Source organism: Ascaphus truei, chromosome 6, assembly GCF_040206685.1.
Source record: "Ascaphus truei isolate aAscTru1 chromosome 6, aAscTru1.hap1, whole genome shotgun sequence".
Lineage (NCBI taxonomy): Eukaryota > Metazoa > Chordata > Amphibia > Anura > Ascaphidae > Ascaphus > Ascaphus truei.
In genome coordinates, this window is record NC_134488.1 from 84,515,875 (window position 1) to 84,538,763 (window position 22,889).

Sequence of the window (22,889 nt, forward strand, 5' to 3'; positions counted from 1 at the left end):
AAGGGACGTACACCAGGTTTTCCTACTTGGAGCATATTTTTTAAGTAGTGCTATGCCCAGGACCGCTGTCAGATGTCTCGGGGCCCAGGACTAGAGTTACGTCTTGGCTCCCCCCCCCCGTGTTGGCGGTATTGTCACGTCCGACCCCCTGCTAGCACACGACCTGTATACGGGACAAGGGTTAATACTGACGCTCGCAAGCGCACCCACTCTTCACCTCCGCAAAAAGTCCGTCAAATGAGTTGTATCTCTCCTCAAGCCGTCCCAATATACCACCGCCACGAACAGCACATAAGTGAGCACGTGACTTTAGATATGCAAGCAGGGTTAATAAACAAGGCTCCTCTGCAAGGAACCAGCGAGTAATACATATTAAAAAGACCCCCACTCCACCCAAAATATATTAAAAAGACCCCACCCCTCCAATATATATAAAAAGATCCCACAACCCCCCAATACATAAAAAAAACCCCCAATACATAGAAAAAGACCTCCACTCCCCCAAATACATAAAAAACACCCCACTCCTCCCCAATACATATAAAAAGACCCCCCCCCAATACATATTAAAAAAAGTAGCTTTACCTTGGTCAGGCCGAGCCCGGCCGGTGCTGCAAGTTGGGGCCGACCTCTGGTCAGGCCATGCCCGGCTGCCGGTCGCGGTTGGGCCCCGGCTCCCCATCAGCTGCAGGCCTGCTCACTCTGTGTCCCACGCCGAGCTTCCAAAGTCAGCGTTCACCAGAAGCTGAGGCTCAGCTTACTTCCAGCGAGCTGACGTAAGAGGGGCCCGTTGCACGCCGTCAGAGGTTGAAAGCTCGGCGTGGGACACATAGTGAAGAAGAGGCCTGCATCTGAAGGGGAGCCGAGGTCAGGGCCAATTTGCAGCGCCGGCCACCGGGCCCCTGCACTCACCGGGCCCAGGACACATGTCCCTTCTGTCCCCCCCTGTTGGTGGCCCTGGCTATGCCATAAGGTATCTTCTAGCACTGGATGACACTAGAAGGCTCATTCAAGTGAAGGCATTACACAGATTAGTAACTATGTCTCAATAGCTTTATTATCAGGTCACTCCTCATTCTCCACACTTGTATGGACTTTACAGATCTATTGAGCAAATTCATTAAGTGCTGATGCAGGGTATCACACCCCATCTGGCATTAACTTCCATTGACTTGAAAGTCAATTAACACTGGATCGAGGTGTGATATCCGTTACTGGTGCTTGATGAAATTGCCCCCAAGTATCAAGAAAAAAATGACACATTTTGTTTTTACATTTGATGCAAATGGGAGCAAAAATTGTGCCATAGATCAAAACAAACGTTCAATAGTCAATTATAAAGTGGTATTTGAAAGTTGTATTCCTGTTAACTGAATATATCAATCTGACCAGGGGCGTAGCTATAGCCCGGGCAAAGTCTGGGGGCCCGCGGTCTTGGGGGGCCCGCTCTCCCCCCCTGTCGGCGGCCCATCTGTCTATCTTCGGATAGAGACAGGCTTGGGCTGGTAGGAGGAGAGTGGAGGATGCCTGTTGCGGAGTGTGGAGCTGATCATAGAACAGCTGGAGGGAGTAGGGAGGAGGTGAGGGCTTTATTCCTGCTTAACCACTTCCAAACAGCATGTGACGCAGCAGAGCACACCTTAGCAGCTCCTCTCTGCATCTCACGGTTCCGTGTGTCTGTTGGTAAGTGCGTGTGTCCGTGTTGACAAGTGTGTGTGAAGGTGTGTGTGTATTTGTAATGCATGTGTGTTTCATGCATTATGTGCATGAATATGTTGTATATTTCGTTTTTTTTATATGCTGAATGTAAATGTGTATTTGTATATGGTAAGTGTGTATAAGGTGTAGTGTTTGTAGACATATATGGGAGGGGAGGGAGGAGAAATAGGATGGGGGAGGAAGGAGTAGAGATGATGATGGGGGGAGAAATGAGGAGGAGGGGGGAGAGGAGATGACGAGGGGAGAAGGAGGGAGAGAGGAGGACCGGGGAGAGATGAGGAGGGGAAGAGATGATGATGATGGATGATGACGAGGAGGGATGGGGAGAGATGAGGGATGATGGGGAGAGATGAGGGATGATGACGAGGAGGGATGGGGAGAGATGAGTGATGATGAGACAGAGCAGGGGAGCGCAATCTTTTCTCCTGCGTGCCCTTGCCACCTGTCCCCCTCTCCGCACGCCCCCCCCCCCCGGTTCTGGGCGTCATTACATCACATTGCCATAGCAACATGACATCACATTGCCATGGCGACGTGTCTCCAGAGGCCGTCTGAACCAAAGTAAGTGAAGTTTACAGAGGCCTTCGCTGCTTCCCTGGCACCCTTCGGGAAGCGCGTGGGGCCTCTGTAAACCCTGCACCCCCCGCAGATAATCTGGTGTGCCCCCCCCCCAATTTGAGCACCCCTGAGATAGAGGGTCAGGAAAAGGATGGGAGGGATAAAAAATTTCAGTCGGTAGTAATATTACTTTCTTTTTTTTTTTTTTTTGCCCGGGGGCTTGCGAATGTCTAGCTATGCAGAGGAATCTGATCCTCTCAATATTTTTTAAAAATGCACTTCTGAATATTGATTTTTTTTGTCCTGAGATCGGATTTGCCGGGTCGTAAGATCTGCAAGCATTATGCCGAAACATTTCAACGAGTCAATGGGCCAACTGGTGTCTTCTGCTGCCAAAAGGTCTCATGGCACAGCACAACACTGTAATATGGTCCTAATGTTTAATGGAACATGGTCATTGATGTCAGTTAATCCACTATCAACTTTATAGTTTTAATCCTTTTATCTTTTGAGTTATAGTAATGTAAACTGTTATAGATTATCTCTGCTTGGTAATAATTGTTATATTTAAATATCAACATCCAAATGTTGCAGAGCAGAGTTTTATATACCACGGGAAAGGATTGGGGAGGGAAGGGAAAGAGAAAATGTAACCCTTGCTCAGCTAAATACCAAGTATTTTTGTGAGAGTAGATAAGATAAGATAAGGCTGAGAATTGTATCAACATATGTACCAAAGAAAAAATAACTCAGTTCAAATAGCACTTGTTTATCCAATAGTGTATATTATAATGATTAAAAATAATCTTTATTCAGTTGATAGTTAAACTAAGTGGTGCAACAAATAGACCAAACAAAGGTGATCTACAGAAGGACTGTGTAGCTCCTTAGTTAGAGGCAATTAGTATGCCGACTAATATATAGTTATAGTCGATTGGTAACCTCTAAAATATTAATGAGGTATAAGTTTAACTAGAAAAAATAGATTGTTTATACTCCATGACGGCAAATTTAATAACGTGCCTTAAAATGGTAACCTGTTAGTTAAATTACTGAACTAATATGCCTCTTGGCTCACTCTTGTCCTTCAGGAGATACAACAGTTGTATCTCCTGAAGGACAAGAGTGAGCCTAGAGCAGGCCTGCACAACTTGTCAAGTGCGAAGGGCCGAACTGCTCCAAGGAATACAGATTCTGGCCGCACGGGTAAAATCATCATCATCATCATCATATCTCCCCCAGCACCTCTCATCGTCATCCTCATATCTCCAGCACCCCTCAATCTCTCCCAGCACCCCTCATCATCTTAATCCTCATATCTCCCCCAGCACTCCTCATCATCTTCATATATCTCCACAAGCACCCATCATCCTCATATCTTCCCCTGCACCCCTCATCATCAACGTTTGTGACTCCCCCTCTCTCACACCCCCATATCTCCCCCTCACCCATACACAATACTCACCCTCCACATCACACACAATACCCCCCTGCAGACCACACACACTCCACCCCTCCTGCACCTGACATCACCCCCTGCACCTCCCTTCACTCCCTGCACATCACTCCCCTGCACATCACCCCCCCTGCACATCACCCCCCCCCCCCTGCACATCACCCCCACCTGCACATCACCCCCTGCACATCACCCCCCCCCTGCACCTCCTCACCTCACATCAGCCCCTGCACCTCAGATCACGGTGGCAGAGCAGGCAGGACTGCGCGCGCTCGCAAGCAGCGGGCACCAGAAGGGCCGCACTGCTAGAGCGTGCAGTCTTGAGAGCGGGCTGGGGGGGAGTTGGGAGAGAGCGGGCTCGGGGGAGGGAGAGCGGACTCGGGAAGGAGGAGGGGGAAAGCCGCCGCGGGCCGCACAGTGAGTGCTGGCGGGCCGCATGTTGTTCAGGCCTGGCCTAGAGGCATATTAGTTCAGTAATTTAACTAACAGGTTACCATTTTAGAGCAGAGTTTTGGCAGAAGATCTTATTGGTCACAAATGACAGTGTCTTTCTTTACGTGGCATGGAGATATTCTTACCAGGTCAATCTCTAAGATTAATATTTGTATACAAAGAAAAACTGATGGTAGCATTTATGTGAAATTCACTAAGTTTGAATATTTACTCAATGTAAGCCTGCTGTTACATATTTTTAACTTCATATTTGGGTTAGGAATGGTTGCAAATGAAAACCTATGAATCGGTGATTACTCAGTTGCTTGAAGACTTGGGGCCTTATTCAAAAAGGTCAGAATATTTGACTTTAATTACATGTAACGGTTGGACACCCCCCCAATCTCACATTGGCCCCTGTGGTCCACTGACCCCCCATTACATGTCCGTTTATGTTGTGGTGCACCTGCTGGCTTACAGGACTCCTGAGTCTCCCGCTGTTTGGTATAGGGGAATATCACCATGGCAGGCGTCTGAGGTAGTGTCTCTGAGTCCTACTCACATTTCGATGCAGCGCCTCCACCCCATCAGGATCTCTGCTGCCGCAGGGGGATGTATCTGATGGGGAACTCCTCTGTGCTACCTCCTTCTGCAGAATGACTCCACACTCACACAGAAGGGATGTAGTGAACAAGGGCATCTTTATTTGTATCTGATTAGGCAGACTGCCCCTCATCGCAGTCGTGCTCAGCCGCTCATCTTGTTTAGGTACCCCCTTCAGAAGGTTCCTCCTCTCTCAATATAGTTGGCTCACCTCTCCCCTAAGGGAGATCACCATCTGTGTCAGGTCCCTGAACACAGTGTGTAGTCAGCTAGCACTTGAATCTGACAGCCTTGAAATGCTGCAGACACTTCACCTTGAACTAGAACATCACACTAACTTTTTGCAGTGCTGTGTCTTATATAGACTCAGAAAACAGACACACCTCTGTCACTAACAGTGGACACAGAGCATGTTGTCACTTCCCTTGTTACATAGGACACCTCACCAGGGTGTGAGGGCAAACCTCCATGATTGTTGCTGGCAACCCTGCATACTTACCAGGTTTACTGCCAGCATAAGAAGGAGATGTATACCACTTTTTACACATGGCTACATACAGTTTTTCGAAGATTGCCCTATCAGGCCTCTTAGAACAAGGCAAAGCTTTAAAGGCATTATTCAATCATAATGTATGCATAAAAAAAAAAATATCTCACAATACACAGTCTGCACTTATTTCGTTTTTCTATCGTGTTTTTACGTTGAATTGTTTGATACAATACAATGTTATTATTTTCAGTCCATTATGAAGCCTTCTTTCGAGTGCACTGCATAGGGTTCTGTTATTTTTATGTATACATTCTAATTCTTCCTTAGATGCTCCCTTCTATAGCATTAGAGACATGGAGTGGAGCAGGGCAATTAGTCTAATCAACATTATTCAATCAACTTAAGTCAATATTTATACTGGTCTAACCAATAACCAATTAAATGAATATACTGTACTACTTATACAGAGTGAAGCTCTTCTTCCTCTGAAGCAAATTAAGTAGCCAACACTTGGTGCCCATTAGTGTCTAAATATAAATCGGTGTTCATGTGGTATTCTTTCCCATATCAGTGATTCTAAGTCAACCAACTATAGAAAAACTTGTGAGTCAAACAAATTCCATTTAAAACTTGCATACATTTTTGTAGGTCAACCAGTTTAGCCACTGTCCTGCATAAAATTGCATTATGCATTATATCCAGACAGAATTTGAGTATTTCCCCTTTTCCTTTCTCTGACCATCACCTCATCTAATTTTCTCTCTCTAACTCTCCCCTTCTCCACCTCCATCTACCCCTCGTCTCTGCAGAGACCTGAGCTCTATTAACCTACCAGCTTTTGAGTCCACTTTACGATCCTCCCTCTCCTCTCTCAGTTCTGCTCCAGACCCTGACAACCTGGTCAGGAACTACAACTTTGCCCTATCCTCCTCTCTTGATCTACATGCCCCACTTTCTCTTTGCCGTTCTCGCCCTTTGAACCCCAGACCCTGGCTAAATTCCCACACACGCATGCCGCGTTCCTGCACTCGTTCCTCTGAATGCCTCTGGAGGAAATCTTACACTCTCGCAGACTTCCTTCACTACAAATTTATTCTATCCAGTTTCAACTCTGCCCTCTCAAACTAAACAAACCGACTTTTCTTCACTAATCAACACGCACAAGTCAAGTCCACGCTGACTCTTCTCAGTCTTTGACTGCCTACTCAGACCACCCTCTGCTGCCTGTTCTTCTTCCTCCACCTCACCTCAGGACTATTTCAAGAAAAAGGTGGAATCCATACGTCAAGCCATCCCCTCTGTATCATCCTCTCATCCTACACCTCTTCCTAACTCTCCTCCTGCATTCCTTGACTCTTTATCCGCTGTCACAGAGGAGGATGTGTAGTTGCTCCTAAAACCTCTTGCTCCTACTATAATCCCTACGCTCACACACATTTTTAACTCCTCCCTCTACTCTGGTACAGTACCTTTCCCTCTTCCTTCAAACATGCAACAGTTATACCATTACTCAAAAAAAGCAAGCTTGGCCCTTCCTGTCTTTCTAACTATCGACCTGTCTCCCTCCTGCCTTTTGCCTCTAAACTCCTTGAATGTCTTGTATTCTCCCGCTTGCTCCCTTTTCTCAACACCTATTCGCTCCTAGACCCTCTACAATCTGGCTTCCGCACTGCTCACTTCACTGATACAGCCCTCACTAAAATAACTAATGACCTCCATGCTGCCAAAGACAGAGGTCATTAAACTCTGCTAATATTACTCAACCTTTCTGCAGCATTTGATACTGTGGAACACCCTCTTCTCCTTCACATTCTCCATACTCTTGGCATTCATAACAAAGCTCTATCCTGGATCTCCTCTTACCTCTCCCATCGTACTTTCAGTATCTCTTTTGCAAAAACCTCCTCCATCAATCTCTCTGTGGGGGTACCCCAGGGCTCTGTCCTGGGACCTCCTCTCTTTACACACTCTCTCTAGGTGACCTAATCACATCTCTTGGGTTCAAATATCACCTCTATGCTGATGACACACAAATTTACTTCTCTACCCCTGACCTTACACCTGTTGTACAGACTAAAGTTTCTGAATGTCTCTCGGCTATATCATCCTGGATGGCCCTCTGTCGACTTAAACTTAACATGGCAAAAACAGAGCTCCTCATACTTCCTCCCAAACGTGACCCTATTTCCTCCTTCCACATTACTGTTGGAAGTACTATCATTCACCCTGTAGCCCAAGCACGCTGCGTAGGGGTCAGACTCTATTGCTCTCTCACATTCAAAAGGTAGCAAAAAACTGTTGTTTCCCCCCCTCCCCCCGCAATATTACCAAGATACGCCTTTTCCTCTGTTGCTCGACTGCAAAAACTCTGGCACAGACCCTCATTCTCTTCTGTCTCGACTACTGTAACCTCCTACTGTCTGGCCTTTCACCTGTCTACCCTACAGTCTATCCTAAATGCTGCTCCCAGAATCACTCTACTATTTCCGAAATCTGTCTCAGCGTCCCCCCTACTGAAATCCCTCTCCTGGCTTCCTATCAAATCCAGTACTTAGGAATGCCAAGTACACTAGCCAGTATCCAGAAAACACATCACAGAGTGCTTGTTATGAACCGTCAGCGAGTGCGGTGTACTAGGAGAGAGTTCTGCTTAGCCTGGGGTATGCCATGCGTTATATTCATTGGTTAGAGCACCATTAAGTATAGTAAGTGTCTAGAAACAAGTTACACCATAGACACTGAGAGTAGCGCTATCGTGGGCTTAGAGGGCTCACTAAAGATGGCGGCGAGAGATACATGTGCTCTGCGGGGCATGGAGGAGGTTAAAATGGCGACAGCTGCGCCATTCACTGCAACGCGGGTTGCAGCCGATCCAAAATGGCGACTCCCGCCAAGCCTAGATCGCGCACGTGCTGCGTGCAAGCAGGCTGTAAAAGAAATGTGGCGAGAGATGTGCAGGGGTTTGGCGCCAAACCCAGATCCCCAGCCAAAAGAAGGGAGCGGCGTGAAAGCCGAAGCCACACCCACCTGTGCAGTGACTGGCCGACAGACGAAGCCATGTCACACAAGGAGAGAGAGTACCCCTCCTCTTGTTTCCACCAGAGGGAGGGGGCACACCAAGAACCAATCCAAACAGTCCTCCCCAGCGGAAGGAGGGACAGGAAGTGAGGCTGAGGAACTTCACTTCTGCTTGACTGGTGAAGGAGAAGGAGCTAAGTGCGAGACCAGCAAGCTGAGCGAATCCACCCTTGTGTTTTTAAGGGAAATCCGTCTCAGCGTCTCCCCTGCTGAAATCCCTCTCCTGGCTTCCTATCAAATCCCGCATCAAACACTCAATTCTCCTCCTCACTTTTAAAGCTTCACACTCTTCTGTTCCTCCTTACATCTCAGCTTTAATTTCTAGCTATGCACCATCCCGACTCTTGCGTTCTACTCAAGGATGTCTTCTCTCTACCCCTTTTATGTCTACACCCCTGGAATGCCCTTCCCCTCAATATCCGACTAGCACCCTTTCTATCCACCTTTAAGACCCATCTTACAACACAGCTCCAAAACTAGTAGCTTCTTGGCTGATACTTTACACCTTATACATAAACCTTGCCCCTTGCAGACGCACTTACCAGAACACCTTCCTACTGTCTCTGTACGTTCCTCCTACTTACCAATTAGATTGTAAGCTCTTCGGGGCAGGGCCTCCTTTTCCTAAATGTTACTTTTATGTCTGAAGCACATCTTCCCATTATGTGTTATTTGTATTATTTCTTATTTTTATGAGTGTCACGTGTATTACTGCTGTGAAGCGCTATGTACATTAATGGCGCTATACTGTATACATAAAGATATACATACACACATGGACTTTTCTTCTAAATATTACTTTCATTTTAAAGGGAATTAAATAACTCTACATTCTATTACCACCAGTAATTATACTGCTCTCAATTTCCATCTAATTTGCCAAAACAACATTCTGACTTGTCTTTCACTAATGTATTATGTGTAGGACTCTACTTTCAATTAGTGCTGCTACCAATTTTGCTAATAAAAATCCTACAGGGACTTCAAAAATTGTATAATTCCTTCCAGTTTCTATTAGGGATTGATGTTGGAGATTATGAACATGCGCTATATTTAAACTCGCAAATGTATTCAGTTTTGAAAAGTGCCCCCTTTTTTTTAAATGACTGTCTGGAGCTGTGTAATTAAAGCAGTGGAACTGGCTAATAATGAAGGGTTACTATGGAAACCAATTTGTATTTGTACCACAAACAGCACCGACTCCTCTGTTGGTGTTCATTTTACAATAAAATGAAGTCATTGGATGAGTAACTATTATTTATTTATTTTTTCCGCCTAAGAAACATTTATTTTATTTATATACTTGGCTTGACGTGGTATTTTACACCGTGCTTATTTCTATTCCCTTCCAAATGCAGAGGTAAGATATATAAGATCTTTTGTGATCATAAATTGTAGAACAGGGGTGGCCAACTCCAGCCCCCAAGGGCCACCAACAGGACAGGCTTTCAGGATATCCCTGCTTCAGCACAGGTGGCTCAGTCTTTGCCTGATTGAGCCACCTGTGCTGAAGCAGGCGTATCGTGAAAACCTAGGGTCGCCACATTTAAGTTTTTAGAATACGGCCCGCTGAAATCCAGTAGGAAAATGTGACGTAATAATGAGTGATGAAATATTTGCAAATGCTTCGAGCTGAATGGTATCTCCCGCCTGACCGCTATATTCTTTGGTTTCTATCCTGTCTGCTCTTGGCCGGGCGGGGAAAGTCGCGCACTGAGCTAACACGTAGCGGTGGGAGAAAAAGTAACGCCAATAGCGGTGGCGGTCATGGTATTAGGAGATGACCAGGCAGTGTCCGACGTTTATTATTTTAATAATTTAGTAAGACGACATCTATCAGAAAAGGGAAGTGTTACACTCAAGTGGAAATCTATTACGTTTTTATGATTGATTTAATTACAGTAATTTTAAGTGCAGGCATTTGACGTCAGGGCGCTAAAATATGGGACAATTATGCGTCCCGACAGACCTTTCCGGGACAAGTCAATGAAATAAGTGACAATCCCGTATATACTGGACGCCTGGCAACCCTATGAAAACTGGACCTGTTTGTGGCTCTTGAGGACTGGAGCTGGCTACCCGTTGTAGAAGCTTTGTAGGTCTGGATTACGATTATCCGAATATGGTAGAGGATATAAAGCAGAAAAAGCAATCTATGATTGACTGATTACAAACATGTATGTCCAAGTACCATTTTTTATTCAAAATTCAGGGGGAGCATAGGAGAAGTTCAACCAAAATAGAAAGAAAACAATTGTAAGTGCAGATGTATTTATATTCGGGAAATCAATAGGGCGACTTGGCTCCTATGTGTTGCCTACTCACAACCTGCTACATTGTGAGAAGGCAACACATACTGTAGGAGCTTAGTCACGAATATAAATACATCTGCACTTACAATTGTTTTCTTTCTATTTATGTTGAACTTCTCCTATGCTCCCCCTGGATTCTGAAAAAAAACTGTTATCATTTTGAGACTACTGGAAACAGTCCCTACCAGAGGGTCTGAGCAGGGAGTTACAACCTGTTACTTAAATCACAGTTTGTGGTCCCATATATCACTGTACAATACTATAAGTCACTTATTCATTTTGTCACTTATCTTTGTCACTTATTATCACATTTAATATTGGTTGTAAAGGGAGCATCTTCCCAATTTTCACCTTACTGGTTATATGCCCAGGTACCATGCAACATAATGCGCACTGATATTTGAAGCAATATACTAAGTAAACAATTCTTATTTCTTCTACGTCTATGGCAGACAAAAACGAATAGAACAGCTCCTCCTCCTCACAGCTGATAGGACAAGCACTTCTTGTGATCACTATATGAGGGGCATTATCCACCTTGGATCAGTTATTCTTGTCCCACCTCAGCTGAAAGGACGTCAGGCAGGTTTCCTGGCACTTTAATTTTTTTTATGTATACTTTTTCTGAGGGCCGCGTTTCATGGTGCCGTAGTAATGTTATTGTCAGTTGTATGCAGCCATGTTTCAGCGATTCTAGGCATCTCCTCCTTGAGGCTGCGGGAGCCACTTTTCTGTGGAGCGGAGGTGCGGGGACGTCACGACACAGGCACTTCGATACCGGTGGATGACGTCATGATGGAGAGCGCAGGTTTTTTTGCGCTAAAGGTCAGTTCCCCACCATGGAGGAAACTAGTTGTGGACTGCCAGGTATTTAAAAAGCATGTGTTTTCCTGCTGAGCTATTCCCTTATGGATAGAAGGCTAGCAGCATGTCTGTTCCTTCTACAGTTTCAGGGGACCAGAAAACAGAGCAGCCCCAGTAAGGGGCCCAGATTGTTAAACCCAGGAAAGTTTCTGGGGTTACATTACAGTTTGCCTTCTAAATCTGCTACTAAGCAGCTATTTAGCACCTGCTCATTAATCACCACACCAAATTGTAACGAGCTGCACCTGGAGAACATTTAGCACCTGTGGGGGGAGTTTGAAACACCTGACGGCTATTTAAAAAGCATGTGTTTCCCTGCTTATTTGTTTCTTTATTGATAGAAAGCTGTTAGAAACATGACTGTTCCTTCTACTATTTTTCGGGACCAGAAAACGGAGCAGCCTTAGTAAGATGCTTGAGTTGTCAAGCCTAGAAAAACAGTTTCTAAAGCTAAATGGTGTGATGCCAAACTTTCTAACACCGACCTCAAAACATTTTGCAGATTGCGTTAAGATGTCTGAGGAAGAAAATTCTACTCAGTTAACTAATTTCATTGATTGGATGACAACTTTGCTCCTGTAGTCTGTTGATAAAGCACAGTCTCAGGTGTCTTTAAAAAGGCCCAGATCACAGACTACATTGGATTTGCAGCCTGACCGTTTAATTGATTGTTCAGAACAGGCAAATGTCTCAGAACTTGGGGATTCTTCGTCTGAGGAAGAAACCAAAGTGGACGTGTTTTTTTTATTTATTTTTTTAAGATGGACGCTATAGACAAGCTCATTAAGAATGGAGATTGACAATGAATATTGAGGACACCAGATAAGAGCTGTGGGTCCTGGACAAGGCCTTTTTTGGCCCCAAAAAATCGGCTAGAACTTTTCCTGTTCACATTTCTAAGGACATCATGAAGATAGAATGGTTATCACTGAGTATGAGACCAGCAGTGACAAGAACATTTGTAAAAAATGTACCCCTTCAGTAAAAAGGACTGCAGTACCTGGGTAATACCGCCAAAAGGTGGACATAGTTGTCGCCAAGATGAAAAGGAATACGATGATACCCCTAGAGGAGGGATCTAAGAATGGAGGGTATTTTACACAAACAATACCCCGCTATTGGAATGTCAGTAGGGGTCGCTGGCTGACCTATTGGGGAGAAATCCCAGCTATTTACCCCTAAATCCATGTAACTTGGCCAGCTATGTAAGGTTTATTTCAGCCAAATGTAATTTAATAGCAGAGGGAGAACATGGAATGTATAATGCACCATGTCTGTAAGAATGCATTTCAAAGCATGTATTATGTCTTCCCTGTAATAATCCTTTCCCCAATCAACATTGTTCTTTGATGGGATTTGGGCTAGCTGTGTGTAATGACAAGTCCTGTGTTAGCAGTTCCTCCCAGATTAGATACAGTAGTTGGTATTGTGTGGTGATGGAATTAACATGCAAGAAAGTAAATGAGATATTCCACTTTTATTGTCAAGTAATGCTGTGTGCAGCATTCTGATATCCTGAAGCAGAGAAGCGGACAGGGGAAACCCATTTGAAGTGGGTCCATGCACATAGGAAAGGTAGATCTCATTCCCCAGGCCCCCGTAAGTGTGTATATTTTTGTATTTTGTATTCTTGTGTTTTTCCGAGGATTTTTCCAAAATAAACCTAATTTTATTTCACTTACTGTGTTTTGCCCTGTGATTGATCCCTTAAATATAAATGGTGTTAAAAGTCCTGGTCTACAGTAAACAGGGTCCCTGGTCCGAAGGGCTTACAATCTAATTGTTAGGTAGGCAGAACATACAGAGACAGTAGGAGGGTGTCCTAGTAAGTGCGTCTGCAAGGGGCCAAGGTTTATGTTTGAGTTGTGAATTATCAGCCATGGAGCTACTCATGCTTCGTTAAGCAGGTGTGGTTTAAGGTGGGTCTTAAAGGTGGATAGAGAGGGTGCTACTCGGATATTGAGGGGAAGGGCATTCTAGAGGTGTGGGGCAGTCAGTGAGAAAGGTTAAAGGCGGGAGAGGGCTATGGTTACATATGTGCAGCGGACTGTTAGAAAACCTCTAAGTTGTTTGTCCTTTATGATGGACCCAGAAAGGGTCAGGCAGCCTTCACAGCTTCCATATCTAGATGGGTTAAGGCAGCTACATTTGAGGCATATAGAATGGCAGGAGAAAATCCTCCCGTAGGGTTGAAGACCCACTCTATTAGGGTCGTTGCCACTGCATGGGTCGAAAAAGCTCACGCATTTGATCAGGAAATTTGGAAAGCAGCAACCACACATTTGCTAAGCATTACCGTCTGGTAATATGAAGCGGATGTGAAGTTTGGTAGAAGGGTGCTTCCAACAGTTGTTCCACCTATGAAAAGAAGTGCTCCCTCCCAACAGTGTAGGGATTGCTCTGGCACATCTGAGTACTGTTTGGCTGCTATAGCGGACGTAGAAGAAAAGAAGAAATTTACCTTCCAATATTTCGATTTCTTCTAAGTCTATTACAAGGCACTTTCCTCCCTTGAGAGTTCTTATATTTGGCATATTAATATGTTTTTTGCTTCTTTTTAAAGAGCTCTGACAGAAGTCAAAAGACCGAAGGTGGATAACGCCCCCTTCATATAGTGGTCACAAGAAGTGATTGTCCTACCAGCTGTGAGGAGGAGCTATCTATTAGTATTTGGCTGCTATAGACGACCTGATGAAACAGAAATAATCAGAAGGTACAGGTCTTCTTCTTTAAAAAAAACAAAGTGTTTTTGTTATTATTTTTATCATTGCATTGTTCCGGATCATTCAATCTCCAAAGGCTTATATTTCTGGGAACATTTTTGGAACATGAATGACTGCTTTGCAGACTCATGCAAGCTGATCATAAATAGCTTACGGTTTAAAATAGATTAATCTTATTGTAAAAGAATAAAAACTGTATATTTGGGTCTTTCGGCTTTCAATTCTCACTCTTTATCCGACAACTGTTTGATGCCGCCTGATTAAGGGAACGTCTTGGATTTGGTGTACTGAAAGACTAGTAGAAAGCAGTATACACATAAAAGTGTCTGGAAATAAACCGGCTTCTTTGCTTTCCTCATACAAATCATAATACACACATTTACTAACATAGGCTGTATTCCAGATTTCACTGGGCAGCAACAACAACAAAATTAAGGTTGATATCACTTTGGAAAACAGGGAAGGTTTTCTAGAAGGTTCTAACAGCAGTCTGAAAAGCGGATACTGTATGTGGTGTATGTGCAAAACCAAGGCAGGAAAATGTATGTATATCTTAATTTATATAGCGCCATCCAGGTACACAGCACTTTACAGCAGTAATACATGTAACATAATATTATAACACAATGGGAAAAAGCGCTCCAGATCTAAAACAATAGGAAAAGAAGTCCCTGCCCCGAAGAGCTTACAATCTAAGTGGACTGGCGCAAAACACCTACACCAGAATTGTCAGAGTGCCGTTTTTATTCCTCTTTTACCCTAAATCTTGAAGACAGGAGACTTCCACACGTATCCCCCAGTCTGTCTTGGATACCAAGCTATTAATTATTGTAACATCACACCTAGGAGCTTATAGCTATAGCTGCTCCGGTGTCCATGACTCCTTTCTGTATGTGCATTTCGGGTGTTTCATCGTTTTTAAGCATTTCAGTTAAACGCAAATAAATCCTGTGGAGATAATGATTTAGATTTCGTTCTCACGTTTTGGGGGGTATGTATGAAAATGGTGCAATACTCTCAAAAATATCAAGCAAATATTTGCACCTGCGTCATTTTGTGCCAACAACGTAAGTATGAATCTTTCTAATCTTGCGTCCTACATTTGGCGCAGATCTACTTGGAGCAGAGGTTAGCGCCATCTAAACCTGGCAAAGGTATTTGATGCAAAGAGATGAAATCGGCGCCAGTTATATACAGTAGGTGCCCCATTTGATACATCTCATTATAATATAGCTCACAACCTCCTCCCCTAACTCCTCTTATAAACAAACACTCATGGTGCAAGATGGTGTAACATGCAGCAATGCACCTTGATACATTGACATCACGCAAAATTAAAATGATGCTATTTGTGCCAGTCATGGAGCTTTGCAATGGAGTTCCCAATAATGAATTACCCACAAAGGTAATTGTCACACTTCATTTTTAAATAGTAATCCTCACATTTGTTTTCAAAATGCAAACTGCACATATGAACATTTACCAATAAACAAAATTACTGCAGCTTCTAATGAAACCTAATACAAATTCCCAGTACATTTTAAGTGCTATGATATAAGCAAGCTTCATTACTGGCACCCAATATGCGGATTAGATTGGAGGGCACTTAAGCAGCACACCAAGATAATATATCTGTAAATATTCCAGAAGGCAGTTCTGCATATCCCAATTCTCTCTGATTACGAATGTAAGTGGTAAAGATCTATTCTGTAGTGACTGAAATGACCTAAAAATGTAAGTTGGAGAAAAGATAAAACCTCTAGCATTGCTCATACTCTAGCTCTCAGTACTTCCTCTGTGCAAACATCCCATTGGGATCTACATCTTGTGCTTTCTAATTGCTATCAGTTTCCATTCCACATTAATTAACAATCTACATTTATAATTAACCATGGAGATCCGTGCCCATGGTTGTATTTCCCAAATACGTTTTGTTTTGAGTTCTGCAGAACCAGCACCGCTACAGGAAGAACTCATTATGAAATTATATTTCATGTATGTTTTACAATAAAAATGTCTGAGGCTGTACACATCGGTTTAAGACTTTCCATGGGCAACAGAAAATAGCACTTCCCATCACCATGCTTGTAATAATTTAGTGATTGGTTAACAATAAAATTAATGAATAGATAAAAAAAATTATATTATTCAGCACTATGAAAACCAAATAGACATTTCAGTCAGGTCGGGCAGAAAAAAAAAAAGGTTATTGGAATTATAAAAGATTCTATCAAGATTAAAAGTTGAATGTGCATGGAACAACATTAATTGGATCAGCGTGAAGGATAATGTGATGATAATCACTCCTACTGCAGGTCCAGAAATAAAAGCACTAGTACTGTAAATATAGCTTTAAGTAGCCTGTAGTTCGTAGGCTTCTTCAAATACTATGAATTTTACCCGAATCTGAACACCGGGCTATGAAATTGCTGCTACATGTTCTTGATGACAAATTAGAAAGAAGTTACAATGACAAAAATAGAAATTGTCAATTACAAACCTCCATGAACGAATCCATGCAAAGTACAATCCGATGGTCCCACTAAATGAATCAGACTGGACTGGCTATATCCAACTGTATATTGTTCTGGAAGGAAAAGGTAAGAAAACACAATTAAAATTGCATAATGTGGTTGCCTTTTAAGACCTTTTTTAAAATGATATGTTGTTAAATAAAATGTATATAAGTTTATATCATCGTGACTATACGGTATATTTAAAGAAAGAAGTTGCGATAATATAGACCTATTGGAATGCTTGGCTATGAAGTACAAATAAGTTACTTAAAGCTGCAGACCAAGCAATATTCTACTGTACTATGAGAAAATACTTGTAGCATTTAAAAAGAAAAAAAACAACTCTGAATTACATTTTTAATGTATTATAATGTAAAAATACTTTTTTGTTTCTATAGTAACCATTTGCAAAGTCACAGATACTGAGTCAATATTCCTCTGCAGTCATTTAGTGAACCCCCGAGCCAAATCTTCGCCGATCGATTAGCAACTTAGCTAATTACTTATCATTGTGTGGATTGGATTGATGCACATATTAAATGGGAAATAATAATAATAATAAAAAAAACAGCAGCTTGGAATGCTGATTTAAAAACGAAAATATAGAGTAAAAAGTTACATTAAGTAAAAAAGCTCTACAGTTGAGAGAACACTACAAACAGATTACACTTCCCAACTAGTTTCTCGCGGAGTGAAAAAGCAGTTGATTTGTTCGATGAATAAAAATCCAAGATATTTAACATGCTCGACGTAGAGGATTCCGATAATACATATGTTTTCTGCAAATACATCAGGTAACTTCAAATATTACAATATATCTGATGTTGGTGGTCTACCCATAGGTAACAGGATTAAAAGACGATTATTTAAACGACAAATATCACAAGTGAATGAATAGAATTAAAAATATAACCTATGAAAAGACATTAATTTACTGTAGAATATGGTTATTTGACTTCACGCTGTATCTCACGGGGCAATAAATAATACATTGGCAGGTCCAATTATCTTGTCAAGATGTGGCGAGTATTAAAGTGAAAGATTCTTCATTGTCAAGAATGCAAAGCATGGGATATACAGTCACCCGTTAACTACTACAGGAGCCAGCAATGCATTTCATTACTATGCTTAAAATCCCCATGGCTTTACATACAGCAAAGAGGGTATATTCATCAGCTAGCATATCATATGGATCCGTGAGAATACAAATGTTTGTTTCTATTTACTTAGTCCAAAGGATTTAGAATCCAGCTCGCTTTGTCTAATAACACAGCTCAGTGATTGTTATATGCTATAAATATATCACTGTACTTTGTCCTTTGAACCATAGACAGAAAGGAGCTTTGTCAGATGGTGCATGTATTCCTATATTTTAACGGTCTGCTTTACATGATAAAACTAAGAACATCAGAGGGTAATATCTGTAGACCAGAATATGTGAAGCTGTAACAAATCTGTGATTCACAAAGCAGTTTCATCTTGTTAGCGGAATGAGCATCACCTGAATCAATTACAGTGCCTGCACATAGGCAGTGAATAATCTCGTCAGTAATGAGAATCTGCATCAAATATGGAATTATTGTTAGACGCAAAATTACAAATACTCATTGCTCAATATAGTAAAATTGTATTGCTTAAAACGGAGGAAATAATTATGATTTGTACATGCAAGTCCGTAATTAACACATTCAATGTTTGGAATATAAAAAGATCCCGACAGTGTAGACAATGTACAGGGGGTTCTTACTGTACATGTCTGATTTCATGTTAATGCTGGCAGACAGCACAGTAGGGCTTTGCTGGAAACATTGCAAAGGTTATGAAAAAAGCAGCCATGAAAATCCTTTGTTCTTTCACCATTCAGTTTAAGTGCGTTAGAAGACACAGTATGAAATGGCACGAGTGAGGAATGGGCGAGTCAGGTTCTGATAAGGAGTGCTGTTTTAAGGTCACTTACCTTCCATCAGCTCAACACACAGAATGTTTGGGAAATCCAGACTCCATACAATGTAAAATACCAGCCCCAATAAGCGACTGAATGGGGATCATCATTAAATACAGATTACACCCAATAACAATAGCTAAATTAAAGGTTATGGTTCCATATAGATGAACAAAAAGCATTGCCTCAAAATGTGGATAAAGTTGAAGAATAGGGAGAAGTGCACAGCCAAAAAGGAAAGGAGAGGGATCCACATAATGAAAAAAAAACAATTTATTGGAATAACATAAGCATAGAGGTATAGCCTCCTACACGTTTCGTACTTCAGTACGAAACGCGTAGGAGGATTTTCCTCTATGCTTATGTTATTCCAATAAATCATTTTTTTCATTATGTGGATCCCCCTCCTGTCCTTTTTTGGCTGTGCACTTCTCCCTATTTTTCAACTTTGGACTTCATATCAGCAGTTGCACGTCTGTTCCAGTTCAGGAAGTGGGTGATTGTGAGTACAACATTTTCCATTTGTTTTTGGACATTCCAAATGAAATAGAGGATTTGTGATGATTTCACTTGTCCCCTGTTTCAGGGATTATCTGTCACTGAAAGCACTTCATGGATATACTCATTTACTGTATTTTATTATGGATTCACTCATTTTCCAATTCTCTGGATTTAATTGCGGAATATTGCCTTGTACTAGAGCACTCATACCACGCTCTACATCTATACTGAATCAAAATGTGGATAAGCAGCTATAAAAAGCTTAAATATAAAATATCTTACTATATATTTCTGAAAGCGTCATATGTGTCCGTGTCTGTATGTGTCTCCCTGTGTCACTAGCGGCAATCCCATTGGACCTTGGGCCAGGCCAATGAGATTGCTCCCTTGGCCCGCCCGCCCCCGCACACCTCTCATTGGCCTGAGGCGGAGTGACGGGCCAAAGGAGAGATGGAGAGACACACACACACACACGCCCCCCCCCTCTGTCCCCCGTCCCCCCCATCACGTGCGCCGCCCTGCACCAGCTCCCGGACGGAGGGGAAGCACGGCCCTCCTGCCCCTGCCGCCAACTGCAGGTTCCTCCCCCCTCACTCCCAACCGGCTCCCGGAAACACGGAGGGTAAACGCGGCACGGCCCTCCTACCCCAGCCGCCAACGCACCCTTACCTCCCCGGCGCTCCCTTAACTCCCCGGTGCTACCTTAACTCCCCAGCGCTCCCTTAACTCCCCGCCGCTCCCTTAACACCCCAGCGCTCCCTTAACTCCCCGCCCGCTGGGGGGGGCCAAGCAGCCTCCTCGGATCTCTGTGTGTGTGTGTGGACATTTTACTCCTGCCAACAATTTGTGCCTCACTTTCATGCCCTACCCCTACCCCTGCCCTTCACCCCCCTACCCCTGCCCTTCACCCCCCCTACCCTTGCCCTTCACCCCCCTACCCCTGCCCTTCATCCCCCCTACCCTTGCCCTTCACTCCCCCTATTCTTGCCCTTCACCCCCCTGCCCTTCACCCCCCTACCCTTTACCCCCCCTACCCCTGCCCTTCACCCGCTCTACCCTTCACCCCCCCTACCCCTACCCTTTACCCCCCCTGCCCTTCACCCCCCCTGCCCTTCACCCCCCTGCCCCTGCCCTTCACCCCCCCTACCCCTGCCCTTCACCCCCCCCTACCCCTGCCCTTCACCCCCCTACCCCTACCCTTCACCACCCCTACCCCTGCCCTTCACTACCCCTACCCCTGCCCTTCACCACCCCTACCCCTGCCCTTCACCCCCCACCCCTGCCCTTCACCCCCCACCCCTGCCCTTCACCCCCCACCCTACCCCTGCCCTTCACCCCCCACCCCTACCCCTGCCCTTCACTCCCCACCCCTACCCCGCCCTTCACCCCCCAACCCCTACCCCTGCCCTTCACCCCCCAACCCCTACCCCTGCCCTTCACCCCCCACCCCTACCCCTGCCCTTCACCCCCACCCCTACCCTTCACCCCCCACCCCAACCCCTGCCCTTCACCCCCCACCCCTACCCCTGCCCTTCACCCCCCCTACCCCTGCTCTTCACCCCCCCTACCCCTGCCGCGTCTGCCCTTTGACTGACGCACGCACACAAACCCTGACAGGCGCATGCAGACACACCCTGACTGATGCACGCACACACCCTGACTGACGCACGCACACAAACCCTGACTGGCGCACGCACACAAACCCTGCCTGACGCACACACACACACACTGACTGACGCACGCACACACACACACACTGACTGACGCATGCACACACTGACTGGCACACGCACACAACCCCTGACAGCCGCACGCACACAACCCTTGACAGCCACACACACACACACCTGACGCACACACACACACACTGACTGACACACACACTGACTGACACACACACACACACACACACACACACACACACACACACACACACACACACTGACTGACACACACACTGACTGACAAACACACACACTGACTGACAAACACACACACTGACTGACACACACACTGACTGACACACACACTGACTGACACACACACTGACTGACGCGCGCGCGCACACACACACACACACACAGTGACTGACGCACACACGCACACACACTGACTGCCGCACGCACACACTGACTGACGCGCACACACTGCCGCACACACACTGACTGAGGCGCACACGCACGCACACACTGACTGAGGCACACACACACATGCACACACTGACTGTGTGTGTGTGCGTCAGTCAGTCTGTGTGTGTGTTTCTGTGTCAGACTCACTGACGCGCGCGCGCACACACACAGTGACTGACTGACGCACACACAATGACTGACGCACACACTGCATGAAGCTGTAAAGGGGGACAAACAGAGCTGTAAAGGAGGGAGGGGGGGGACTGGATTGATGTGAATGGGGGACAAACAGAGAGAGGGGGGAGGAGAGAGAGAGAGAGAGAGGAGCGGGAACATTGCATCCCGGGCAACGCCGGGTCTCTCAGCTAGTACTGTATATTGTGTAATTTTCCTTGGAAAAAAATAATGGTGTTGTGCTGGCATTTGTGATATTGAAAAAGACCAGGCACAATAAGGTGATTAAACATGTCAAAAACAGAATGCATTAACATCTCATGTGCAGATGCCCAAGATCTGCTTCACCCAACCATCACATTGATTAAACTGCAGGTGAAGATTCTGGGTAGTGCGATGTTCACTGGATTGAAATCTGAATTTTGTAGATTTGATATTCGATTCAAATTCTGAGTCGAGCAGTTCGAAAACTTGATGTTTGATTTGAATTACAAGCAGGCCCAATTCAAGCCAAAAACCATGAAAAAGGTTAATTCTCTTTTTTTTGGTTAATTGTTGTTTTTTATTCATTTTTGTGTGATTTTTTTGTGTAAATTCTTTATTTTCATTTTAAATGATCATAATAGTTTGTTTAACATATCTGTTACATGTATTATATAACATTTTATGTCTCGTTTGTAAATAATACTAGTCGTTATACATCAATAATAACCACGGTATACACTAAGAAATCGATGTTACAGATAGGAATGCATAAACAATAGAGAAATAATATACAAAATAATAATAAAGATATCTATGACTCTGTTGCATAAGTTTCCCTTATTGTGTGTGTTTGTTACCAGTGTCTATTCTACTGAGTTTTGTGATTTAAAAAAAAAAAAAGTCAAAGCTTTTTGGAAAACAAATTCTAACTTTGCAAAAACTTTGACCAAAATAAAAAATATGTTTTTACTTTTTCCTATCATTTTATAAAAATCCAAAAGTAAAACACAGATTTATTTTTTTAGAAACCCCAGCTAATATCAAAACAATTTTTTTTTAGAACTAAAACACCAGATGACAAATGTGCTATTCCCAAAAGGCATAAGTGGGAAACCTAAGAACAAGATGGGTTGTTTCTTTGAAAATGTTGTAAGAGGTACAATTTTGCATTTGGAAATATGTATCAGTTGGCTTAAAGTAGAAGAATCAACACCCTCTCTGTGTGAGAGTGATTCTTAATTACATTTCGTGACTATCACGGCACGTGGCTTTCTCCTATTTTGAAATGATTCAAAAGAAGACTAAGGAACATTTAACCTTTGAGTCAAATTTCTTGTTTTGGGGTTTGCTTATAAATGTGATGTTGTGATTCCTGGAAATCTTTGTTCTGAAGTCTGAATATGTGGT

General features: G+C 43.7%; 1 protein-coding gene across 4 annotated transcripts in view; it reads right to left on the reverse strand.

The window, feature by feature from the left end:
• Positions 1–22,889, reverse strand: part of ACOT7 (acyl-CoA thioesterase 7) — a 264,500-nt gene that overhangs the window by 60,745 nt on the left and 180,866 nt on the right. For all 4 annotated transcript variants that reach the window (XM_075604977.1, XM_075604975.1, XM_075604974.1 and 1 more), the window contains one exon: positions 16,736–16,822. In XM_075604977.1, coding sequence (XP_075461092.1) covers positions 16,736–16,822 — 87 coding nt within the window. The remainder of the gene's footprint in view (positions 1–16,735; positions 16,823–22,889) is intronic.